This window comes from Balearica regulorum, chromosome 15, assembly GCF_011004875.1.
Source record: "Balearica regulorum gibbericeps isolate bBalReg1 chromosome 15, bBalReg1.pri, whole genome shotgun sequence".
Taxonomy (NCBI): domain Eukaryota; kingdom Metazoa; phylum Chordata; class Aves; order Gruiformes; family Gruidae; genus Balearica; species Balearica regulorum.
The window spans coordinates 4657917-4682426 of record NC_046198.1 but is presented as its reverse complement, the minus strand read 5'-3'; the positions used below and the strand labels follow the sequence as shown (position 1 = coordinate 4682426).

Genomic DNA, 24510 nt, shown 5'->3' with positions numbered 1-24510 from the left:
CTTACAAATGCACTAAAGCATTTTACTGTAAATGCTTGCTACTGACAGTTTTCTTACCCAAATTAAGAAGAGCAACAGAGAAATCAGCACACACAAAACCAAAAAACACAACAAAAAAGGTTGTCTATCTTTCTCTTCCCCAAAACAACCAAGTTCAACATGGTAAATCATTTTTCAGTCCAGAGTGTCTCTAAGCCTTCCCAAATCCTTAGATGAAGAGATGGTCTCTGCAACATGACTGCAGAATGCACAAACCTGGACATAATTAACACCAAGAAATGAAACCATCAAACTTACAAACCATGAGATCTCAAAGAGTATACAAAATTTCAGGGTAAGGCAGGGCAACTGTAACAACAGACATCTAGTACCTAAGGTATCAATTACTTTCACACAGAAGAGTGTCAAGTTCAGTGGATGCCACAAGAGGAATTTCAGTAGTAACCAAGCTCAAATGTAGTTGTAACAGCGAAGTCACACCAAAAAAATATCTCATCATCTTCAGTGATCACAGATAACCCACACCTCTGCACTACATGTTCTACCAGACGCCAGCTGCACTGCATCCCCTAAGGCCGTGCCTGGGTATTGATTCGGAGCCACCTCAGACAGAAAAGCACCACGCGCTGAATCACCAGCGCTCCTCCAAGTCAACTGCATTTTCCCTGGAGGACTCCTGTCCAAGCACACAACTTATCAAGGCTTTTCAGCTTGCGAAATCTGGTGAAGTCACAGTCCACGGCAGAAAGACTGCACGCTGACCTCAAGTTTTCTCTAATGCAAAAGCAGAATTAAGTTTAGAGCAGAATATCTTGTATATACACACACATACATAACACACAGAGCATTATTACACACTCAGTTTTTACCATACCGTGATATTTACTGCCATTGTAAGTTTAATACACTTAGGAAACACTAGAAAAACAACATTTACTTTACTATTACCTGCTTTCTTACACATGGCCAGTTAACATCCTTTGCATTTACATACTCATCTCCCACTGACATCAACAGCAGATGTACATGAAAAACCACAGGCAAAAATTGAGGAAGTTTTACTGTTGGAACTATATACGTACAATATGTTTGCATATATATGCATGTACACAGGTAAAAGGTGATTGCATATTTCATCAAATGTCTAACTTCATAATACTTTAAGATAAGTAACTATTTAACATAACACTCAAACCCATTCTGCAAAATCATCAGACATGTAAGTGTTACCATAACTTTGTGACACACTTATCATCGATCCATCCTTCTTGAAAGAAGCAATTTACTATTTTTGTTAATGACTAAAAGCACGTTTGATGCTATGCAGCTCTGAAAGTCTACCAGCACTTAAATAACCCAATACTGGATGAGTATTGATTATGCACACACTCAGATGGACTACTTCCCTGATTAAAGTTAAACATATTGATCCAGAAAGATGAAAACCATATTATTCAGAGAAGACGTAAAGTAACTTTTGACAGTATTTTATTACCTACAGATGGCTTTATATTATTTCAGCTAAATCATCCTGTCTTGAAACATTTAAGAAGAATAAAGTTTTAAACTGAAGGAGGGGAGATTGAGACAAGATCTGAGGAAGAAATTCTTCCCTGTCAGGGTGCTGAGGCTAGCGCAGGGTGTCCCTGCCCATGGCAGGGGTGGGAACTAGATGGGCTTTGAGGTCCCTTGCACCCCAAACCAGTCTGGGATTCTACTATTTACTTCCCTTTCATCCTGTACATTTTCTCCTGTTTCATAGCATCAAAATACAAAGTTAGCAATCCTCATACACACAATCTAAGCACCTCTTATGTCCTGTCCTGGTTTCAGCTGGGATAGAGTTAATTTTTTTTTTCCTAGCAGCAGGTATAGTGCTGTGCTTTGGATTTAGGATGAGAATACTGTAGATAACACACTGATGTTCTGGTTGTTGCTAGGCAATGACTACACCAAGTCAAGGACTCTTCAGCTTCTCACATCACCCCAGCGAGGAGGCTGGGGGTGCACGAGAAGCTGGGAGGGGACACGGCCAGGACAGCTGGCCCCAACTGGCCAAAGGGATATTCCATACTATAGAATGTCATGCTCAGTGTATATAACTTGGGGAAGCTGGCTGGGGGGTTGGATCACAGCTCGGGAACTAGCTGGGCATCGGTCAGCGGGGCGTCAGCAACTGTGCTGCGCATCACTTGTTTTGTAGATTATATTATGATTACTCTTACTATTATTTTCCATCCTATTAAACTGTCTTTATCTCAACCCATGAGTTTTACCCTTTTTTCCTGATTCTCTCCCTCATCCCACTGAGGGGGAGGGTAGCGAGCGAAGGGCTGTGTGGTTGTTTCAGCTGCCTGCCAGGTTAAACCACAACGGGCCAATACTTACCCTAACAGAAGACAGCTTTACACTATTTTATACAAAAGCATTTTAATCTCACATCTTCACTGCTAAATGAACATCCATTAAGTTATATTTGAATTAGTTAAGCATAACATACAGAAAAGTAAAATCTTAACACAATATCAGAACATTCCGTACCCCTGTACTGCAGTTTTCAAAGTGCTTGCTAGTCAATTCGAGCAAAAGCAAGCAAGAAAATGCACTTTCTTAACTGAAAAGAATTTTGGAATTAAACTAAGAGAGATATAAGGAAAATGGTATGATTTTTGACAGGGTAGATGCCCAAGCCAGTTGGAAGTCCACAGAAAGTCACTGCTACAAATGACAAAAGATACCTAGAGCATTGTAGTCAGATATTGTGTGTGCTCCCTGGAGAAGCTCAAGGTATGAAAGGGTTCGTGCAATGTTTTCTTATAAAAAGTAAAATTCAAGAGGGAAAAAAAGGATCCCTTCCTATTAAGTTCTCAACAAAATATTTTAGTTTTAATCAAAGAAAAACATACATTCTCTTCTGATCAGATTTGTCTGCTTTCACAGCATATAGAAAATAGTATATATTCTGTAAGACTGTATTCATTAATATCCTGCACCAACTCAAAGCTGGTTTCAAGCACTGTCATTTTGGCTTGGTAGTACTTTACACCCATTTTGAAAGGCTCTGAATGACCAAAGACAACCAGAAAACCTTTACTAAAGCCTACAGATTCTACTCATAAGGAAATCAAGTCTACAGACTTTCCACATTAATAGCGCTCTACTGCGCGCAACATTGCAAACCTGTAATAAAACTGATGATTGGAATCCTGTTCCATTTGCAGCAAAAGGGGATACAGATCCGGCTGGGCCGGGATCACATGCTGTCTTGCTGCAAAGGATTCAAGAGAAATTGTATGGAATCTTTTTATCTTTATTATTTACATCTTTATTGGAGTTTAGGTTGTACTAAACCCAATGTAAGTTCTAGCTTCAGCGTATGATTCTTCCAGACAGACAGACACTGGGGCACACAGAGAAAGCCAGGGCATGTGCCTAGCCTCAGCATGGATTAAGTCCTTCATGGATGAGGTTAAGTCACTTCTGGTAGTAGTTATACAAGTTAGGTAATTGCCCTGCAGTTTATTAGCTTCATATTTCAAAACTTTAAGATCCGTTTTTAGTGTTATATCCAGCTTCACATGTACATAAATCTGCATGTGAATAAGCAAATTCAAAAATCAGTGTTGCCTCCAATAGCTTGTCTAACCTACATTAATCACAACAGTATTCTTTTGTGAATGATTGATCGAATGCTTATTATTCTTTTAAATTCATGTCATACAGCTTACTAAAAGGAAACTATGTAAAAACATTGGAACCCACCAAAGAAATGCCACTATGTCCCCACATCACTTTCCCTTAAAATTCTGTAAGACTGGAAACCGACTGTTCCGAAAGCTAGCAGGAACTGGAAAGAAACATAATTTTTTTCCTTCAACAATAAAGACCACATGGAGTTACTATATTGACACAGTGCTATTGAGCCCCTATTTCATAAAACCCCCATATATTATTAAACCTACAGAGAGGTACACAGCTGGACCCTCATAATATTACAAAGTCCATGTCAAATCTGCATGGGATCCATCTGCATGTACCTATTTATAATGTCTCTACAGTGGGTTAAGCGCAATGCCAATGAGACACACCATAACAGCTTTTAGATCTAGATACCCACAACTAAATCGTGCAAACAATACTTGACTGTAAATTTGGAAAACTAACTGGTAATATGTTAAATACCAAGGCTACTTTGAACAATGTAGACCCACAGAGATACACTTCGTGTAAACTTGTATTTGCAATGCATTGTTCTCCAGGGAGGGCTACTATCCACAAGTTTCAATATAACAGTGCAATTTAGAAAAAATATCTTTTTAAAAAACAAAACAAAACTTTCTCAAAAATACCCTGAAGTCAAAAGTAAGGAAATCTGATTCTTTATAAACAGCATGGGAGCTACTTCAAAAAGTTATGTGCATTCCTCTGTAAGAAAGGAAACAGGAAGGCAAGAAAAGGATCCATAATAAAAAGAGCAAAAATCTATACTATATTCCCCAAATACAAAAGGTTAGTGGAATTGAAGTGTTATCCTTCAGAGAATGGAAATTCCCTCCAAGTGGAACCAGGAGGGAGAAAGTGTATGACAGGTAAAATAAAAGTTTGATATTAGGAAGGCAAAAAGGAAATAAGAGCAGATAGTAAAGGACACAAAAACAAATAACAATAAAGCCTATTAGTATATCAGAAGCAGGAAACTTTCAAGGGAATCATTGGATTTTCTAGAGCTGGGATTGAATAGAGCACCTGAAGAAGATAAGGGCATCACAGACAATCCAAATTATTTCTTTTCATCAGCCTTTGACATGGAAAACAGTGGAAAACCGCATACCTGATTTTTCTGATACAGAGCCTAACACTTCTTCAAACTGAAAAATCAAAAAGGGGCGAGGAAACACAGTAAATTGAAAGCAATACATGATGAGGGATGAGCTCCTGTTCCACCTGCACTGACAGAGGTTTTACCATCAATTTTACCACTGATAGTCTTTTACTTCAGAACTGAATGGCAAACAGACCAATAGCTTCAAAACACGAACAGGCTGAGCTGGGCATCGCAGTGGACTGTTCAGTGTGCAGCAGCGATCAGAAGAGCAAGCAAAATAGGGACAGTAGGAAAGACTGTATTTTTAGTCAATATCCAACCTGTTCTGGAGGGTCTGTTCAGCCCAGGGTTCCTGGGCTGTAAACCACTGACGGTGGCATATGACGAGTTTGACAACAATCAAAAATGATTATGGAAGAAAATTTAAAAAGCTGGAAAGAAGCAGGAAGTTAACTTAGCAGAGCGATGAATACGAGGGGACGCTGTAGAGCTGCAAAGAATACTATGAGATGTAAGTAAATAGGATGCTCTTCAACTTAAACTTTCTCACACTACTAGAGCAAAGGGCCAATCAGGGCAATCAAAAGTTTACCACGTCAAAAATAAAGGGACTGAAACATTTTCCCACATACACCACACAACTGTGTAATTAATTCACAAGGACATCTCCATGATAATGGTAAAGAATGTTCTTTTGTGCTATTGCTTTCTCTTTCTTGTTCATACCCATATAAAGAAATTTGGTGACATGGCAATAAACAAAAACGTGCAGAACAACGCAGTTAAGGGCACATGCTTTCCCTTTCCTCTTGCCCTAATGCATGAAACTTTTCAGGTTGGATATATGCCAGCAGAAGAAGGGGAGGTAAAGATGAGGTATGGAGCATGGTTGCGGCAAGGATGAGGACAGCTAGTAGGGATGTTTCAAGCGCATGCTCCAATTGCAGCGTGCTGGCTGTCCTGTGCTAGATCCCACACATGTAACGCAGGTGGCTGGTGGCTCAGAAATCTGCCAGCTGTTGGCTCTCGATACATTGGGTCCCAATCTAGAATTAAGACAGAAGCACCAAACTACCAATGTCTGAAATTTGTGACTTGAATTACAAGGTAGGGCCATCCAAAGAGTCTCTTGCATAATTCATGACACTTCAGAACTTCAGATATAAATCAAATAGAAGGAAAGTCTATCATTTCTGCTCTGTTGAGCACAGATCCACACACAACTTTGGTAACGGCTGCACAAACAAGCTCTCTAGAAAAGACAGTATTACAGACACGCTCTTCACAATACTCATTCGCACAGTTCTACAAGTAATTTCAGTACACTATCCTTCAATGAACACTTCTATGAAAAACCACTCATAAGTGTCAAAAATACAACACCCAAACCAGATTAATTTTTTTATTCTTAATGACCTCTGGGGTTTTTTTCCCAAATAAATGCTTACAAACACTCTTGTGTGATGTTTTGCCATGTTGGACTTAGTCAGAATTTATTATATGATTCATGGGCTTATTATTAATCATTTTGTCTGTCTAACAGCGTAGAAAAGGAAACGACAGATTCTACAAAGCTCCCACACTTGCTAAGAGGCTCCAAAAGCAGCGAAATGATATTCTCCAAGTTCAACGATAAACTTTGACAGACTTTCAACCTGGAAATGGTGAGCAATCCTAACAACAAACTAAGCGCAAAACTACTATGCGTAACGTAAGAATAAACGTCACCAACAAACACACCCGTAACGTGCAACATACTGCTTTAGAAACGGCTGAAACCTTGACTTACTGTGGCTGTGCCGGAGACAGTTTGTGCATTTGTGTCGGCTGCGCTCTGTTCCGAGTGTGTCTGAGCAGGAGGGTACATGTTTAACGTGTGCTCTGGAACAGTGGTTTGGCCTGTGTAGTCTGGAGCTGGATGAGGATGTGGGGCTGTGTATTCGGCAGGGATACCGTTCTGAGGTGGAGCAAACTGGGCTGAGGCATAAGGCTGTGCCATTGTGTCAGGAGGTGCTGTAGCTTCCTGATTACCCTGAAAAAGTCAAAGGGAAAAAAAAAAAAGGAAGAAGAAATGTGGCATGAGATAAAATAAGCCATGATCCTGCACACGTCACACGGAAAGCGATGACAGTATTCTAAGATTCTTGACAAGGGCACTATGGTTGTTTCTTGAGAAGAAAATTTCTTATCTGAATTAGATCTGTTTTGCTAACCCTATTAAATCTTATTATAATTAGATAAACAAATCTGCTGTTCTCTGGATAATTGTAGACTATTCTTTAACTGGGAAAAGTCAGTGAAATCTACCTGAACTAATGCATCAACTCAGACCATGAAAAGGGACAAAGCTCGGTCTATTCCAAAGGCTACTGAGCTCCACTGCCAAACACCAAGCTCTGGTAAGGCGAGTCCATGCTCTGCGATCCGCTCTGAGCATTTCCAGAACACAACATAGCCAACTGACACCCAGAGCTGGATTTGGGTGCATACTATTAACATAAACAAACGCTGAAAATATTTATATGAAATAATGCTCCATGAGATATTCAGAAATACATTGAGATAAACTGTATTGAGCAACTGCATGCCACAAATGCAAAAAAAATTATTAGACCAAATCAAAATATTAAAGACTTGAATCTAAAAATGCATCAGTTCAAAATCTTAAGTTACCATCAAAGAAAAATTCTATGATGCAGGCTGTCAAAAGAAATAAATTTAGAGAACTTTAAAGGCTTTAAATTTGAAGACAATAGTGTTTCATTTCCATACTACAATAAGCATATACAATTAAAAACAAATGCCCTCATCACTTGACAGATAAATCCATCTTTATGTCTGATATAAGAAAGGAAAAGTCAAGCACGTTAATTTATCAATGAGAGACTTCTAAATGCTCTGATCATACCAAATAGTACTAATTCTAGGGGAGGAAATGTAGAGAGCAATCTTTCAGAACCTATATATAAAAGATGTCCAAAATACGCTGCTGCAGATGACACAGCATTAGAGGCCATTAGTACAGGGACTATCCCAAACTCAGATGAGCTGATTTACAAGATAAAATTATCCCTCTATATATCAAATAATGTAAAAATGAATATTTGAGTTAAACTTTAGTTAGTTTTTTAAATACTTTGCCATTCTCCCACCAAAGCATGTACAAGTACCTGCACAGGACTATTGTAGGGATTTTGCTTATTTGTACTCCTCAGTGCCTGATCTCCTAATTTCACAATAGGCTGGATGAATAAAAGGCATTCTTTTGCACTTCATACTTAAGGACATTCCCAGCCAGTTTCAACTAATTCAGACATCAGTTCTCTGACCTGAACGGGTGCTAAACTCAAGCGCTTTTAAGAATTTGCAGTATCACAGCACAGGAATAAGCCTTGGCACATGGCAGGCTTAGACGGGAAAATCAAATTTTCCTTTGTAAAAGATATTCAGCGTGTCCTAAGAAAATTAAAACTTTATATCAGCAATCAAACTCTCCCTAATTTTGATCCCACCTTTGCTACTATTTTAGTCCATGGCCTTGAGCCAGTAGTTTGCATTGTCTCATTCAACCATCTTGACAATGCAAACAGTGACATTTACCTACTCCAAAGGGTTAAGTCAGTAAGTTTCATGTGCGTGTATCTAGCGTATAGCTGTATCTATATAGCACCCCAAGGTTAATGCTGCACTAAGACTTGCCTTGTTTAAATTTCAGTGGAGGTTAAAAACTCTTGTAAATGTATACTTATACCCTCTTATATTAAAATGCCAAGGTCCCCCTTCTTAGTTCTTTTACCTAATATTTTCGCTATTAAAAAAAACCAATTATCCAGATGAAGTAAAACCCAGCAATGACTGGATTACACCAAGGACATTTGTTAAATGTTAAAGAAGTATTTTTAAAACTTGTGGGGGAGGCAGGTGACCTTAACTATTTTAATCAACTGTTTCAGGAAGGACTTCAGCAAGCACTAACAACGAACAACAGCAAATCGAACTTCTGCCCGTATAAGCATTTCCACTGTGCTGGCTTTGACACACAGTAGCTGGTTACTGCCGGTCCTTCAGCTATTCCTTCACGTCAGATGCTAAACATGGCATTAGAGTCAGCAGCTGTTAAAAAAGAACAATAACAGCAACTAAGGGACCAAGGGCTAATGTCCAGGTGCATTAGATCTAAAGTTTTTTATACTACCTCCAGTCCTAACCCAGATGTTGCTGAGACCCCCACTGTTTCTCATTAACATTGACAGCAGTTCCATGAGATCCTAATTAACATTCAAAGCATTCACACTTAGTGCTAATTACAGCTGATATTTAATTAAGGGTGTTGAACTTTTATATTATTTTTACCAGAAACTCCAAACAATTGATTTTGTAGATTTATCATGAAATGGCAAACTGCACTGGCAATTCCAGCACCTTCACGTTGCTGAGAGTCTTCTACCTCTTTCATTAGACTTGTTAATCTGAGGCCTGGGATCGCTTATCTGTAACCGAGACCCAATTAATAAGTAAGCAACAAAGGGTCAGCAGTTGGTTAGTTTGTTTGGTTTTTTATATAGTCTCCACATATTCAGGGATTTATAGCCTTGCCATTAAACAAACGAACAAAACCCCACCATGCTTGGAGCAGAAAACTGGCATACAAGATTATCAAGTCCAGGCATTGGGTGCTCATTAAATTGTTGGGGGGGACACACTAAGAACATTATACTTGCACACTCTACTGTAGGCCATAAGTTTAAAGTGATAGTGACAATAAATCTGAGCAGTTCATCTCTTAAAATCAGTGTCTACTGTAGCCTTTCCTAGTCTTCAACATTAGTGTGAATTTACGATTCGCAATTAGTTCAATAGACACAGCATTACAATGCAATATAAAAGCACATATGTATAAACATGTTCTTTACAGGGGTATCCAGCTGCTAGCTTATTGTTTAGAATATGAATTTATATCAAGAACAATGCAGTATGAACTAACACACGTTTGTGTATACATGTGGTTGATGGAAACCCCAGACTACACAAGTCATACACATTTACATAGATTTTAAAGAACCAAAAATTATTTAAATCTCTTAAAATGTCGCTTTATTGTGCTCTTTAAAATACAGCAAACTAAAATGAATAAAGATCTAATGCATTAAGTTGAAAATATGAAATGGCCCTAAAAGCAACAGGAAATATTGATCCTAAATTAGCCTACGAACTCAGGTATTAGAGCAATCTCAAAACTGCGGATGACAGTACACAGACATCGCTTAATACAGCCTAGGCATGAGAGACTAAACAGAAGTTGTCCCTTCAGACTCAGTTCCAAGTATCTTTAAGATTAAATGACCCCTTAATGCTCACTTTGTGCATGGTTTTTAATAAAGTAGTTGTTGGCAACAGAGAGAAGAACAAAGGATGGCAGACAGTCAGGCTCTGCTAAATGTTCTGGCCTGAGTTTTAATGAAAACCACATTTCAGCTGAAAAATATGCTTTACGTGGCAGTGTACAAAATCAAATTTATTGCTTTCTGGTTAAATGTTGAACTCTAAAGAACAAAAAAAGAGAGCATTCCAATGATGTAGGTAAGTGAAGTCGTTCCTATTCCATATATATTACTCCATTTGAAGAAATGCTTAGAATTAAAAATGCTCCCAGTATCTCAGATCTCAACATGCCTTTTCAGCATCTTCTGCTCTGAAAGGATTTCATAATTAAGAAATGCATGAAAAGTGTCAAAACATAATAAAGCAAGCTTGTTATGTTTGTACACAAAAGACAGAGCACAGAAAACATTACTTATGCAGCGTTCCTTTTTAAAAACACATTTGCAGCATAAAAATGTATTGAATGAAAACCTTTCTGCTTGCCTGCATTTTAAAGTCTAACAAACAGTTTATTGTTTGTTTTACTCTATTTTCTTTTTGGTGCATTTCGTTTCTTTGGCAAGAGATATTTCACATTTAGACAAAGCCTCTCGTACTGTAGTTAAATGAGCTAAACTGCATCATATCCTTAGGGCACGGAAACAAAGAAGAAAAATGCAACATTACTCTGTAAACCTGCCGGTTATAAGAACGGCTCAGCCAGACATATCGAGCACAGCAGAGATACATAACCACTGCCACAGCTTGCCCTCCTTCAGACTTAAGCAACAAAACATGTATTAGAAGTCTTGCATGCAGCGGTGCAGCTGGTTATAAGAAATGCCCTGGCTTGACTAAAATCAAGAGTTTCAAGCGAAAATAAAAGTGAAAATACCTGCTGTACCATCCTGCTGCCTTTATTCTCCATAAACTTAGCAGCTGCTCTAGTCCCAGGCCATACAGCATCTGCCCAAAGCAAGCATCAATTATGGATGAGGGCGTGTGAGCAACGTAACGTGTGCCTGAGCGTGGATGCTCGGGGTGTCGAAGGAGGGGGAGCTAACGCGAGGCTGACTGACCTCCCTCTCAACATCTGACTGCTCCCAAAACCTAATCCAGATGGGACTCTCTCACTTTGCTGGGCCTCGCCCCATCAATCACAGCAGGCCACTCCTCTGTCTCCTGCTACTAGTTATAGAGTGCACCACTGAGCAGATGATTACACACAGAAGAAGAAAAAACACAGCTTGACTACATTAATAGCTGTTTAAAAAACATTAGAAATGCTACTATGTAAGTCCCCAGAAGCTGAACATTTTTGTTTTAAAATTAAGACTGCTGTATTCAAAGTTACAAAACCCCCTAAACTTCCAGTGCTGTGGCTTTTCGATAGCTACGATGCACAGTAACATGTGTGCGTTTCTATGGGATTAATTCGTCCTGTATGTGGTAGACTTAATACCAATAAGATTTCTATTTTAAAATTGCTGAACTCCACAAGTAAACCATCAATATTGAACTAGCCTGGTTTAGATTAAATGTACTTTACCCTTCCATACAAATGAAATATTGTTTCCTTTTTTGTTTCATTTCATGACACCCCTCTTACTTAGCAGGGGAAATATTTCAGAAATGCTTCCAAGGTTTAGTTCTGTGAGGCGCTTTAAGCAACTTAATGCTTCACTATTAAATGAACTTCCCTAGATGCTCTGGAGGTACTTTTAAAATGATTAAATTTCTAATTAAATCACATCATAAAGAAAAAAACCCCAAACAATAAAAACAACCCAAGAATATATAGACAGCCCCAAAGAATACATGTTCGTTGCCATTCTGTCGCAGACTGCCTACAGACACAAGAATTCAGAAACAGGGCAGATACGTAACACGGGAATTATTCTTACAATTGTTCCAGTTCTAAGGGGTGGGCAGAACAGCAGATAAACAGCCATCAATTCATCATTAAACTTATATTCCAACTGAAATGTATTGGATTTCTGTAAAGCGGCAGTGTAATTCTTCCAGATTTGTTGCTGGCACTCCCCAATTAATGATAATAAAAGCAGCCACCTCAAATTTTTCAGAAGGAATCAGACATCCAACCACACTGGACCGATAATCACAACTGACTGACTCTGCGAGCTTTCTCTGTTGTAGCTTAATTATCTGACCAGGCCACTTGACTCAGATCATTTGCTTCTGCAATCATACAAAATGAATTCTCCAGCCCCTTCTCTTTTTTGGAAGGTTTAGTACAGAGCCAAATTCAGATTTCATGTAAAAAATAATCTCGTTCCAAAAGAAAGGTATCCTCAAAAGTAAGAAAGAATGCAATTTTTTTTTTTTTTTTTCAGAGAGCATAGGGGAGAAAGGTAATAGTAAGTAAGCAAAAGAGAATTTCATTACTACCTTAGCAAGAAAGTACCACCTCTTTACTCCCGTTACAGAGAAACCCTTACTTTTGGTCCTCTTCACATATAACATACTGTATTCCAGTACAAGTTTGTGCTCTTGCTACTGCTACGTATACATTTGAAAACGAAACGTTCGTTTTGTGTCAGTGCCTGAGGTATGGAACAGACTAACTAACAAAACATCACAACACCCTCCAAAGTAGAAAGGTTATATATATTTACTTACATTTAACAGAAGGCAAAGAACTTAACAAAAATTAAGTCTTAGTCTGAATTCCTGCCTGCAGTCAAGACCCCTAGTATTGTAGATGTACAGATACATACCAAGAAAGCATTCCCTCCGACACCTTCATTCTCTCCAATTGTCACCCCTGAAACTTTGATGCTGTGATTTACTACCCTAGCTTTCCTTGTCCTACATGACAACTCTTTCTCCTGCTCTTTCCAACGGCCCAAATGGACATGACTCTGTCACGCTGATTTGTTTTGCTTCCCCGTTATCACCTAAATATTTCTCTTTTTTTTTTTAAGTTAAGTTTCCTGCATGTTCCTCTCTTTCTCCAACTCTGACTCTTGAGGTATTTTATACAGGTCTTTTCAACTGCAGCTCAATCTTCTAGTCCATCAACCAACATTTTCCTTTTTTAAATAGATAGAAAGATTTTTACACCACATCTTGAAAACACGAGTCTCCAAAATTGTCTGAAGACCCATCCAGCAAGAGAATCTGGAGGATTCAGGAGGTGTATCGTCAATTAATTTTCACAAAGAGAATCGATTCTTAAAACATTTCAAAACTAATGTAATAAAAGGAGCTTGTCCTTTCCCACAAGACAATATAGGAAAGTACACCTAATCTTATTTTACACTTTTACTGGAGCATACTGAAGAAGATGATGCAGCATCCCTGTACCCAAATACAAGAAAAACAAGAAAAGAAAAAAGAAAAAGAAAAAAAATTATTGGATTGTCAACATACAAGGTGCATAAAAAGCTGCCTGGAGTGCTGGCCTTCAAAGGAGTAGCAGTCAAAATTTGAAGTCTGTCAGTTGGTTATGAGTGCCATCCCTTGGGCATCAAGACCAGGTCCAAAACTGTTGAACATCTTCATAAAAGACTTGTATGAATTGTCAGAATGCAAGTTCACACGTGACAGCAAATAGGGGGAGCAGTTATAGGGGTCTTGAGAAGCTAGAGGAATGGGCTGACAAGAACCTGCTCAAAGTCCTGCTCTTGGGACAGGATAACCCCATGCACCGGTGCGGGCCGTGGACTGACTGGCGAGGGAGCAGCTCTGCAGAAAAGGATCTGTGCGAGCCCTGGTGAGCAGTAAGTTAGGTATGAATCAGCAGCCTGCCTCTGAGGCGATAAAGGCTCGCTACACAGTGGGCTGTGTTAGCAACGAGATAGTCCACGAGTTGAGGAAAGAGATCATTCCTCCCTGCACAGCACTTGTGAAACAGCATCTGGAACACTGTGTCCAGTCTGGAGTCCCCCAGGACAGGAGATATATTTGCAAACTGGAGAGTTCAGTGGTGGGTCACTAAGACAGCTGGAGCCCATGAGGAGAGGCTGAGGGAGCTGGTGTGGCATAGCCTACAGAAGAGAGGGCTGACAGACAACTTAACTGCATCTTCTCCAACTTGGATGGTTACAGAGACTGAACCAGACCTTTCTCAGAGGTACTGAGTGAAAGAATAAGAAGCAACAGTCAATAGTTTCACAAACAATGCAAGTTAATGTTGTGAACTATGACATGTCTTAATTTTCTGCCAAATGTCGCCATTTTCCTCACATGTAGAGGAACACTGCCTTGACAACTACATCTCCATAGAAAGGAGTATTTTCCCCTGCCTTCTGCATAACCTCTAAAACAATACTACAGGCATGTAAGCTTTCTAATTTTATCTGCAATTTTTCTACTGAAATGAAATATTATTCTATTTCACATATTTATTGAAAATCACTGCCACCTCCTAAAGCCGAATTGTAGTAAAGCTAATATGTCCATTTTCTTATTTCTCAGTATCTAAGAAAGTCGTTGAAAAAGCCCTTTTTTTTTTTTTTTTTTACTGCTATACTGATTGAAGATATGGGATTTTTAAAGCTGAATCAGTTCCCAAATCAGTTCCCAAACAATTGTGACAAGAGAAGCAAGAGGTTAATGCACTGAAGAACCAAGCAATGGGAGTTGGAGAAAGAGGACAAAGCAGCAGGCATATATGCTATATTGACATAAAAGATTTTTGTCCTGAGAAACCATTTCTTAATAATCTTAAATCTTCAGTTTTCAAGAATGAAGGCAACACAGACCAACTGGTAAATTACAGGCCTTTACAGGAAACAGTAAAAACATCAATCTGTTCTTATAATCTAGCTAACACAGGTCTTGGAGCTACCACAAGTGATGTTCTGCATGAGAGGACAGAAACGTGCACTGCAACCATGGAGCCTGCATGTCTGCAAAGCAAGAACCGTTGGGCCTTCTTTTATACCTACAGACAAAAATATTATTCATAGCTCAAGCAGTGGAAGCAGCAAAGATGTGTTGGCAGGACTATTTTACCTGGCTGTATCAGCACTTCTGAGAAGGCAGATATACTAGCCCAGGTGACAGACCATGCTTATGTAGCAAGACAAGGTCTGGTCTTGACGCAATCCTGCATCATGCTTTGTAAGCCTTTCTTCTAGGCACCACTGAGACTGTTCCTACCTTGTAATTTACACACAAGCATTTCCAGAATTTGAGTCAAAAAAGTTCTCCAAATGTCACCTTATTGGTCAGGGATTGAACACTGCAAAAGATTAGAGTTTGCAGAGGGGAACTGAACAGCAATCAAATCCAGGTATATGGGTTGGCCAGTTAGATAATTTCTAGAAATCTGAGAAATTCCTCTATCATAGCTAAAATATTTAATTTCAGTTTTCTTGTAAATAGAATTCAACATCTCACCTGCAATTTACTCCAAAAAAAACCCCAACAAAACCCTAATTGAATTTCTCAGGAGATTGGGATTGGATAGAGCTGGGGTTTTTAAAAGTGTCTAAATCAGGCAATTTAATCTAGCTGAGGTTAACAGTTACACAAAGTTATTCCCAATTTACAGCTGCTGCCTCATCCAGAATATATTAAATGAACTGTTTTTCCAGTTGGTTTCTTAATGGACCTACCACAAAATATAGCAAAGTATTTACCAGCTCTGTTAGCCATAGAAAGGGGTCAACCTACAGTCATGTGCAGAGACAATACGTTTGAAGGCCATTTATTCTAGAGACACCGTATCACAGTTTCCTGTGTACCTACTTAGTTATTTTTCATGTACAAACAAATGATTTTATATTTAAAAAATACCAGGCAGAATGAGTGATGTGTGCCACAAGTATTACAGACAGAGAACCAACAAAACCAAACTGTGAACAGGCACGGTGTTTTCACTGCAAACTGTTGAATGACCTCTTTTAACCAGGGACACAATCTTTCACTGATGAGCTGTGATTTAGCCTCAGAAAAGAAAGGGGACATTTCTCTTTAATCACTCATGCTGAATCACTTTCTAAAGTGGTACCACAATAACCACAGTTCATCCATTATATGTGAAACAGGTCCAAATTTCAATATCACAAATGGGAGGATCATTACTCGACTCTACTGAAATAAAACAAGGAACAGTCAGCTGGTAAGGGAAATGAGAACGTCATGCCATACGTTGTCTTAAGCAGCAAAGATGACTGAAGACCATACCTCCTTAGCTATTTGTTTGCAAATGTCAAAGGATACAGGGCTGCTTTATACGCCAGTTCACTTAAACTAGCCAGGTAAAGCAATAATTGTTACTGTAAAATTGTTCCAAATGAACTAATGGGAGTTGTTTCGTTTTACTTTGTTTAAACAAGGTACATTTAAGAGTTTGATTTATGTGGTAAGCTCCATAAAGACAATGACATGATTGAGTTTGGGAATTTGGAGCAAGACCAGGAAGACAAGCGCCAGAGTTCGAAAACTGGGCTTCAGGAAAAGAGACTTCAGCTAATCCAGGGAATTGTTAGGAATCCCTGAGGTTCACCCATGAGAGGAAACTGTCCAAAGTAGCTGCCTGATTGATTGAGCCACTGATTAAAGAGAATTTCAGCATGTAGGAGCAAATCATTCATTAAGAAGGAAGATACTTAGCAGAAGGCCCACATGGCTAAACACAAAGTTTCTCAACGAAGACAGACACAAAAAGGGATCATACACACAATGGAATCGAGAACAGAGGAGCATAGAAGCATTGCTCAGGTACCTGAGGACAAAACCTGGGAAGTTTTTTTGTCCGGCCTAGCTGGAACTAAGACTAGTGAAGACATTAAGGATGACAGGAAAGGATTCTACATATCAGGTCTGCTTGCTGCAAAAGAAAAGTTCAAGGAAAACGTTGATGCAGGGAGGAGACAGCCTTGTGATGAAAAAGTCATCATAATATAGAAGTAGTACTTCATGTCTTTTTTGTTTCAGGTAAAGTCTGATCCTAAATCATTGCACCCAAATCATGGGCAGCATGGACAGTGAAGGGGAGGGACAATGAACAATGGAGGTGCAACAGGTTAGGGGAGACTTAGTGAAGCTGGATATATTTACATATTTGAAGCCTTAAGACATTCAACAGGAGGTGCGGAAGGAGTAGATCACCTATCATGTGCCAATGCCTATTAAACTACAAAAAATTACACTGATATGGGAAGACCCAGATGACTCAAAAAGCTAACGTTACTCCTGTCTTTTAAAAAGGCGAGGAGGACTACTCAAGGAATCATTGACCACTCAGTGTCATCTCAGGCCCTGGAAAGATCATGGAGCAGATCCTTTTGGAATCCATTTCCAAGCACACAAAGGAGACTTAAATAATTTGAAATGGGCAACATGGATTTTTCAGGGGAAAAATAGTGCTTGATCAACCTGGTTGCCTTCAAAAAACAAAAACTGGCTACACGGACAAAGTTAAAGCACCAGATACAATCTACCATGAGGTCAATAAAGCTTTTTTTTTAAAGCATAGCATTCCCAGTTGAGAGCTGAGGAAGGAAAGGCTAGACTGTCAGGTTGAAAACTGGCTGGAATGGCAGGTTCTAAGATCAATGGCCTAATGTCTAGCTCATAACCAGTAGTAAGTTAAATACCTGAGGGTCAATACTGGGTCTCACATTGTTGAACAACTTGGACAATGACACAGAGTATATCCTTAGCAAATTTGCAGGTGACACTAAACTCCACCCAGGGACATCTTGATAAACCTGTGGACTGGGGAATCAGAATCCTTACTTAGTTCAATATGGAAAAGTGCAAAGTTCAGCACCACGGGCATCAATGGAATAACAGTTTGAGAGAATGAAGTTCATTGCGCATTCACCGAACCCCTCTCAGTTTTGGTCTGTAAATAATAAAGGTATTAAAACACTGAAATGTAATCTATATTAAATAGTAAGTGCCTTGTTATTTGCCCTTAGAAGCAGATTGTTCATAGATTATAAATCTTACGCATTGCAAATGAAAATCTATTATTTCCTTTTTTCCCTCCTTAAAAAAAAAAACAACACCAAGTCATCCGTGTATTGTTCATGGAGATCCCATGCAATAACTTCCAACTGTATGTGGAAATTGTATATATTCTGCTTTTTACCTGTAACTTTTCAGCAGGCAGAATTTTTGGTTTTATATGACTGACCTCAATATTTTGAACAAATTTGGCAGAATATTTATGAATTCAATATATCCACAAATCATACTTATCAGTTCCAAGAGACAAGAATTGTGATCTTCATGCCCATAAACCTTTGATTAAAATGAAGTTATTTCAACAGAGCTGAATATAGTTTTATAGATATGAAATTCACCATTCTGCTGTTTCTCTACTTTAAATTTTCAGGGGAAAAAAAATGTAGAAATTAACCATTTTACCATTGCTTTCAGACAATGCCCATTTCCCATGTCTGTTTAATTTTAAAGCTTCCATCATTTTGTTGTTTCTGATGGAACATAGATGACCTGAGCTGCAATGACCAACTAACACAGCGATGCCATCTTGTTTAATACCAGTTAAAGCGACATTCATTTTTTGGCACTGAAATGAAATGATGGAACACAATCTCTGATGTTATTTACTTCTAAGATTAAAATGACTATCAAAATATCATTGGGCACAAGGAACAGACAGATTGGCTTCCTGCCTCAGCTACACTTTACTATGCTTGTTTATCACCGAGATCATTTGTGTACTTCAGTTAATGTTTCTGTTAAGATGCTGTTATAGCATTAACGAGTAACTCTTTACTCCAAGGTTTGTCGTTAGCAAACTAAGCCCCAGTACTGAAGAAAGGTAAAGCTCTTCTCACTGCTGAGATTAAGATGGCAATAAGATTTCCCCATGAAAAGCAAAACACATTTCTAAACATTGCTGAATGTCACAACTGGCTGAAAATAAACAACAATCTATTAATACAGTGCTACAATTAATCTGCACTCATGAAGAAAATGAACAAAATCCTTTAATGGTTCCTATAGCACTGCAAAGACTTTCACTGACTATACGGATTGGTAAATTCTACTTTGTTAAATCTCTAAAATGGCCAATTTGTCTTTTTTAATTTCCCCATCTGTAGGACGGGGACTAAATCTGCTCTCAAATCTGCAAAACTACAGTGCTTCTCCCCACACATCTTCGAAGATTTATTTTTTTTACTAGCCCTTCTTCACAAGACTGAACATATACATATGGCAGTAAATTGTGCTATAAAGCTGGCCTCTGCCACATGCCGTAGGTGCTTAACCCTGATAAGCTTAAAAACCATTGCTTTGAACAATACATTATTTTAAGAACATATAGATTATGGGACTGGGTACCAATGATCTTTCTCAGTTTTATTTTGTGCCTCTCTATGTAAGCAAGGGAAGGCTGGTGGATGGAAAGGTATTTCCAAAACTGAAGCAGCACTGAGAAAAACTTTGGCTTATTTACCAGAAGCATACAGCTAATTTACAGCAACCACATCTAACAGCATTTGTGTTTATACACTGCAGCAGGATGTATACCAGCCACAGCATCCAAACTCTAGAATTAGTGAAAATAAGCATCTACATAGACTATTTTGGGAAAGAAGAGTTATAGCCTGAAAACTGTTTTTAATCCACATGAAGGGAACTGGCTGTCTTTTCTACTAGAACACTAGATTAAATAAGATATTGAAAAATATTGAAACAGTTCAATATTTGCTGAATGCGCACCTAGCGAGATGGAGAACACCGCAAATGCGTTAGCATTCTAGCTGCAAAAGAAATTCAGATTAGATATTGCTACACACAAATTGATACCTAGTAGGTATTCAATCAGAAAAGTGGTTTTTCTTTTAAATATTACAATCACATGGTATAGTACATCACTTGTGTCAAGTTAAATTTAATCATATCAGCATACTTAAAGGAAAAAAACTGAATACCTACTCAAATACCCATGCCAAGAGGGATTATATGAGACTTTATGAAGCCTTTTCCTTTTATTTAATATTCTGATAGCTGTATAGAACAATTTTGATATGTATTATACCCTCAAACTAATCTATTCCATTGTCTTTTTAATGCACACCCAGTATGCCTGAACTCATAGTTACAGTAGAATGTGTACTGTCAATTACTTACGTTCTTCTGAAGTCTGCCCGTGTAAAAGGAAAGACATTTTCCTTGAAGCAGCAATAGGTATAATGAGAGAGCTACTAAATTTGCTTGAGAGTAAAGCAAAATCCTCTGCCTCCTACTAGTTAACAGCACATTTAGAAAGGAACAATAATTTCTGAGGTCCTTCATACCTACTGATTTTTGTCAGACTTCGCAGAGTCAGGTGGGCGAAGGACTGTGCTTCAGGAAAGGTGGTTAAGCAATGCAATGCAGAAACTGGATAGGCTTTTACTGAAACGTGCTTTTTCTACATCGGTTTAATGCCTTATGTGAACAAGGAAAAATGATCACTATGTAATCCATCAGAAATAAACCAGTTTTCAGCTGCCAGAGACTAAATACCACAACAAAAGTGTGGAAAGGTGAGTTTTATTCTGGGAAAGTAACCAAAACTGCCAAGTGGCACCTATGTCAAGTACGCACTTTGGCAGACTCAATCCACCTCAGAAGACACAAAGACTGTATGAATAGAATTGAGGCTCCAAAATAGGGACCCCAAAAGGCAGAAGTCTACCACTACGAATGTACTGAGTTTATTTTGCCAAGTCTTTTAGTGAACTCTCCTCTCTTCTCATTCAGATCCTGACTGAATTTTCCCTACCTTTTAATTCTCTCTCTGCTGGCCTCACTCAGTCTTCTTCATATCCTCCTCCTTTATTACTTCCTCTGCATCCACTTTCTACACCTACCTACAAAACTCTGATTCTCCCATTTAACACTTATTGCAAGAGCTGAGAGCACAGTAGATGTGAAACGCTGACTGACTGATGTGGTAACCCAGTAATATGTGTAAGTATGAACATGAAAAGCAACGGATGACCTTCATAGTCACGCGCCTTAACTTTCACACAAAATAGCTTATGTAATTGTGAATTTTTCTGAGCAGAAATCAGAGCCTATAGGACTACTACAATTTATAGAACTTTTTCACCTGCTCCCATTTATTCTAGATGCCATTGTAGCCAATTGAGCTAGGATTTAAGAGGATGAAAACATATTTTGGAACTTAACAAAAACTATGGCACTTCCCATTTGTTGGTCTGATGAAGGGGTAAGTATATAACCACCTTGGATAAAGAACCACAAAGGGTTCGCTGCTCGTCAATTGACTTCAGGTAGTAACAAAAATGTTCAATGTTTAAAATGGATTCTAAACTTACACAACCTTTAATATTTCCACTGCCTACAGTTCTAAAGAGTAGTGGGGGGGGGGAAACAAACCCCACCCCACAAAACACAACAAAAAGCAGTGAGCTAATTTAAAGTAACAAAAGGTGAAAAAAGTAGTTTCAAATCCTCCAGTAAAGAGGTCTGCGGTGAACTAATAGCATCAATTAAGACAGGCAATGCACACCAAATTCAGTTTTGGTTTCACACACACACATGTATGTGTTCATGGTATCACACTAAGAACCAAATTCAATGGGGAGTTATGAAACATAGTAAATTGATCAGAAAATGTTGTTTGTTAATAAGGATTATAAAATAAAATTTTCAAATTATGATTTTAACTTCATTTTAGTAACACAGATTGAACACCAGTTAAATAACCTGAACTCAAGACCTCTCACACACTTCAGAAGCAAACAAATTATGATATAAAATGTTTCCAGTTAAACAGAGACTATGACGTTAATTCAAACAATATAAGCAGTACACATTGTGAAAGTCTCTATTGCTCTATGCAGAAAAGTGAGACTGAGGGTTAAGATACCTTGAATTTAAACGCTGGTTTCCGTATGTCTCGGGCTTTAACAATTTAATACATTTTGCTTCCATTTCTTGCATACATAAACCAGAAATTTAAAAGCATAGTTTGCTACTAGAATTTGTTGGCTAACATCTTACATTCTGTTAATCTGAAAGAGTAACCTCGTTGCACCATTTCACTTCACATAACAAAAATAAATAAATTCGCAAGCTACTGCAAACCCTGCACTGACCCACATAGCCCAACTAAATGGGGGTTCCCATTGCCTTAGGTGAAAAGAGCTTTTTTAATAGAATTACACAAAGCAAAAAGGCAAATAGTTTAAAACCAAAAGCAGAGCATCTACCAGTCTGTGCAGAATCTCAGTGAAAGTAAGCTTTCTCAGAAGCAAGGCAACTTTCTGATGCAAACAACTGTAATTAAGACTCTAACTTGCAGGTCCTCAAATTCTCTTTTTGTTTGCAAGTTTTTAAAATAATCTCTGTCCTTTCTTTTTGAGAATATACTCAGCAAGTTTTATTCAGAAATCACCTGTAGTTGATCTATGAATAACACTGAGTTTTGAAACACAAATTACTCCAGAATTAGAAAAGAATTAATACGGCCCTAAGAAAACCCTCTACAACTGCATTTGCCAGGTATGTACCAGTCAGCTGCATGTTAACTGCAATCTAGAGAAGAAAAAAAAAAAAAAAAGCTGCCCAGAATTGATATGAAAACTCGCTTTTACATATGCTTTCAGGAGCACAAAAAGATATCTGCCACAAATATAATCAGAAGTGGGTGAAGAGGTATACGTATGTATAATTGCCAGCTTGTACTTCCAGTCTACTCAATCCAGTTAATGTGGTTAACTGTCATCAAAGTAGATTTCTGAAAAACTGTAGTAGAAGAGATATCAATATTCATAAGTAATTATCTTGAACTAATCTCTTTTCACATATGCAACTTCTACTTCCCAGGAAACCTTATTGTACAGGACCACTGCTGACAAACAGAACTTTATCTCTACAGAAATTGAAATGTTTTCTCCGTCATCATGGAAGCAAAGGACAAATTTTAGATGTTTTCAAGAAATTAGCTAGATAAATACAGACACCCAGAGTTTGCTGTCCAACAAGGAAGTCCTTTCCGCTGAACAACAGTTCACTAGACTTAGAACTTCAGTAGAAGCCAAACTTCGTATATTCAAATATAATCCAAACTTTTTGCACGTTGCTATAAATGACAGAACATCGCAAGTATTTGGAAGTAATAGGGCAATTTGTGCAGACTCTTTGCACAAGGTTGCATTTCATCTCTAAGAGATAACCACGTTCCACAAAGATACTCTGAACTTATTTTGTTTCACATATCAGTGCTTTTGCTTTGCAGAAATTGTTGCAGTTTTTTAACTCTAAGCTACTGAATTGAGCAAGAACAGTGAAGTTGAAGCATAGTTACGGTGCAGTAAGTATGACCTAGTTACTGAGATACTATGTTAGATGGAATTTTGGGACGTGTACTGTTTTTATGAATATACTGCACTTTGCAGTCAGATGATCAGCAAGGAAATGGCACCAACCTCCTGCTCAAAGCTGGGTTAGTTATGCGATCAGACCCAGGGGCTCAGGGCCAGATCCAGACATTTTTTGAAAACCACCAAGGACACAGACTGTACAAACTCTCCAGGCAACCTGTTCCAATGCTAAACTGTCCTCATGGGGAACGTTTTTCTTCATATCTAGTAGGAACCTCTCTTGTTCCAATTTATGAGTGTTGCCTCTTGTCCTCCCACTGTTCACCTCTGTGAAGGGACCAGCTTCATCTTCTCGATAACCCCCTTGTAGACATTGAAAGGCTGCTAATTAGGTCATTCTGGAGCCTTCTCCTCTCCAGGCTGAACAAGTACAGTTCCCTTTTCCTCTTACCATATGGCATCTGCTCCAGCACATGAGCATCTTGGGGGACCTCTGCTAAACCTACTTCAGTTGATCAACATTTTTCTTGTATTGGAGGGCCCCAAACTGGGCCAAATATCTTAGGTGCGATTTAACAAGTACCAGGTCAAGAGAGATAATCACTTCCCTCAATTTACTAGTTATGCTCCTGTTTATACAGCCCAGGATACCGTTGGCTTCCTCCATTGCCAGAGCAAATATACTCTACTAGTATGATGATATTAATCCAGTAGAAATTCACTGTTGGAAATGCTTATATTACACACTGACACAGAGATCTATTCAGATGTGAGCAGGTCAGAACTGTTTACAGGAAAGCCAATTCTGAGGGGCAAAGTGGTGATGACTCCATATCCTTCTGTGCAAGCAGACTGACAACAGAAGAAGCTTGGATAGTCCCACTACAAACCTCTTGGTTCCAAACAAGAAACACCACTGCCATTACAGAAGTTTCGAGTTGGAGTCAGAATTTCAGAAACAAAGAATTCTAGTAATAAGGAAAGTATCTATTTTTTTAAGAAAGTCCTGACCAATTTATTTTGCCTCTAAGAATC

General features: G+C 38.5%; 1 protein-coding gene across 50 annotated transcripts in view; it reads right to left on the bottom strand.

Moving 5' to 3' along the window:
• RBFOX1 (RNA binding fox-1 homolog 1) overlaps positions 1 to 24510 on the bottom strand; it is a 906682-nt gene that overhangs the window by 133554 nt on the left and 748618 nt on the right. For 49 of the 50 annotated variants that reach the window (XM_075767625.1, XM_075767578.1, XM_075767602.1 and 46 more), the window contains one exon: positions 6615 to 6857. In XM_075767625.1, the coding sequence (XP_075623740.1) occupies positions 6615 to 6857 (243 nt within the window). Of the gene's footprint in view, positions 1 to 6614; positions 6858 to 20440; positions 20460 to 24510 lie in introns of those variants that run through there. The other variant, XM_075767623.1, reaches the window with a different exon arrangement.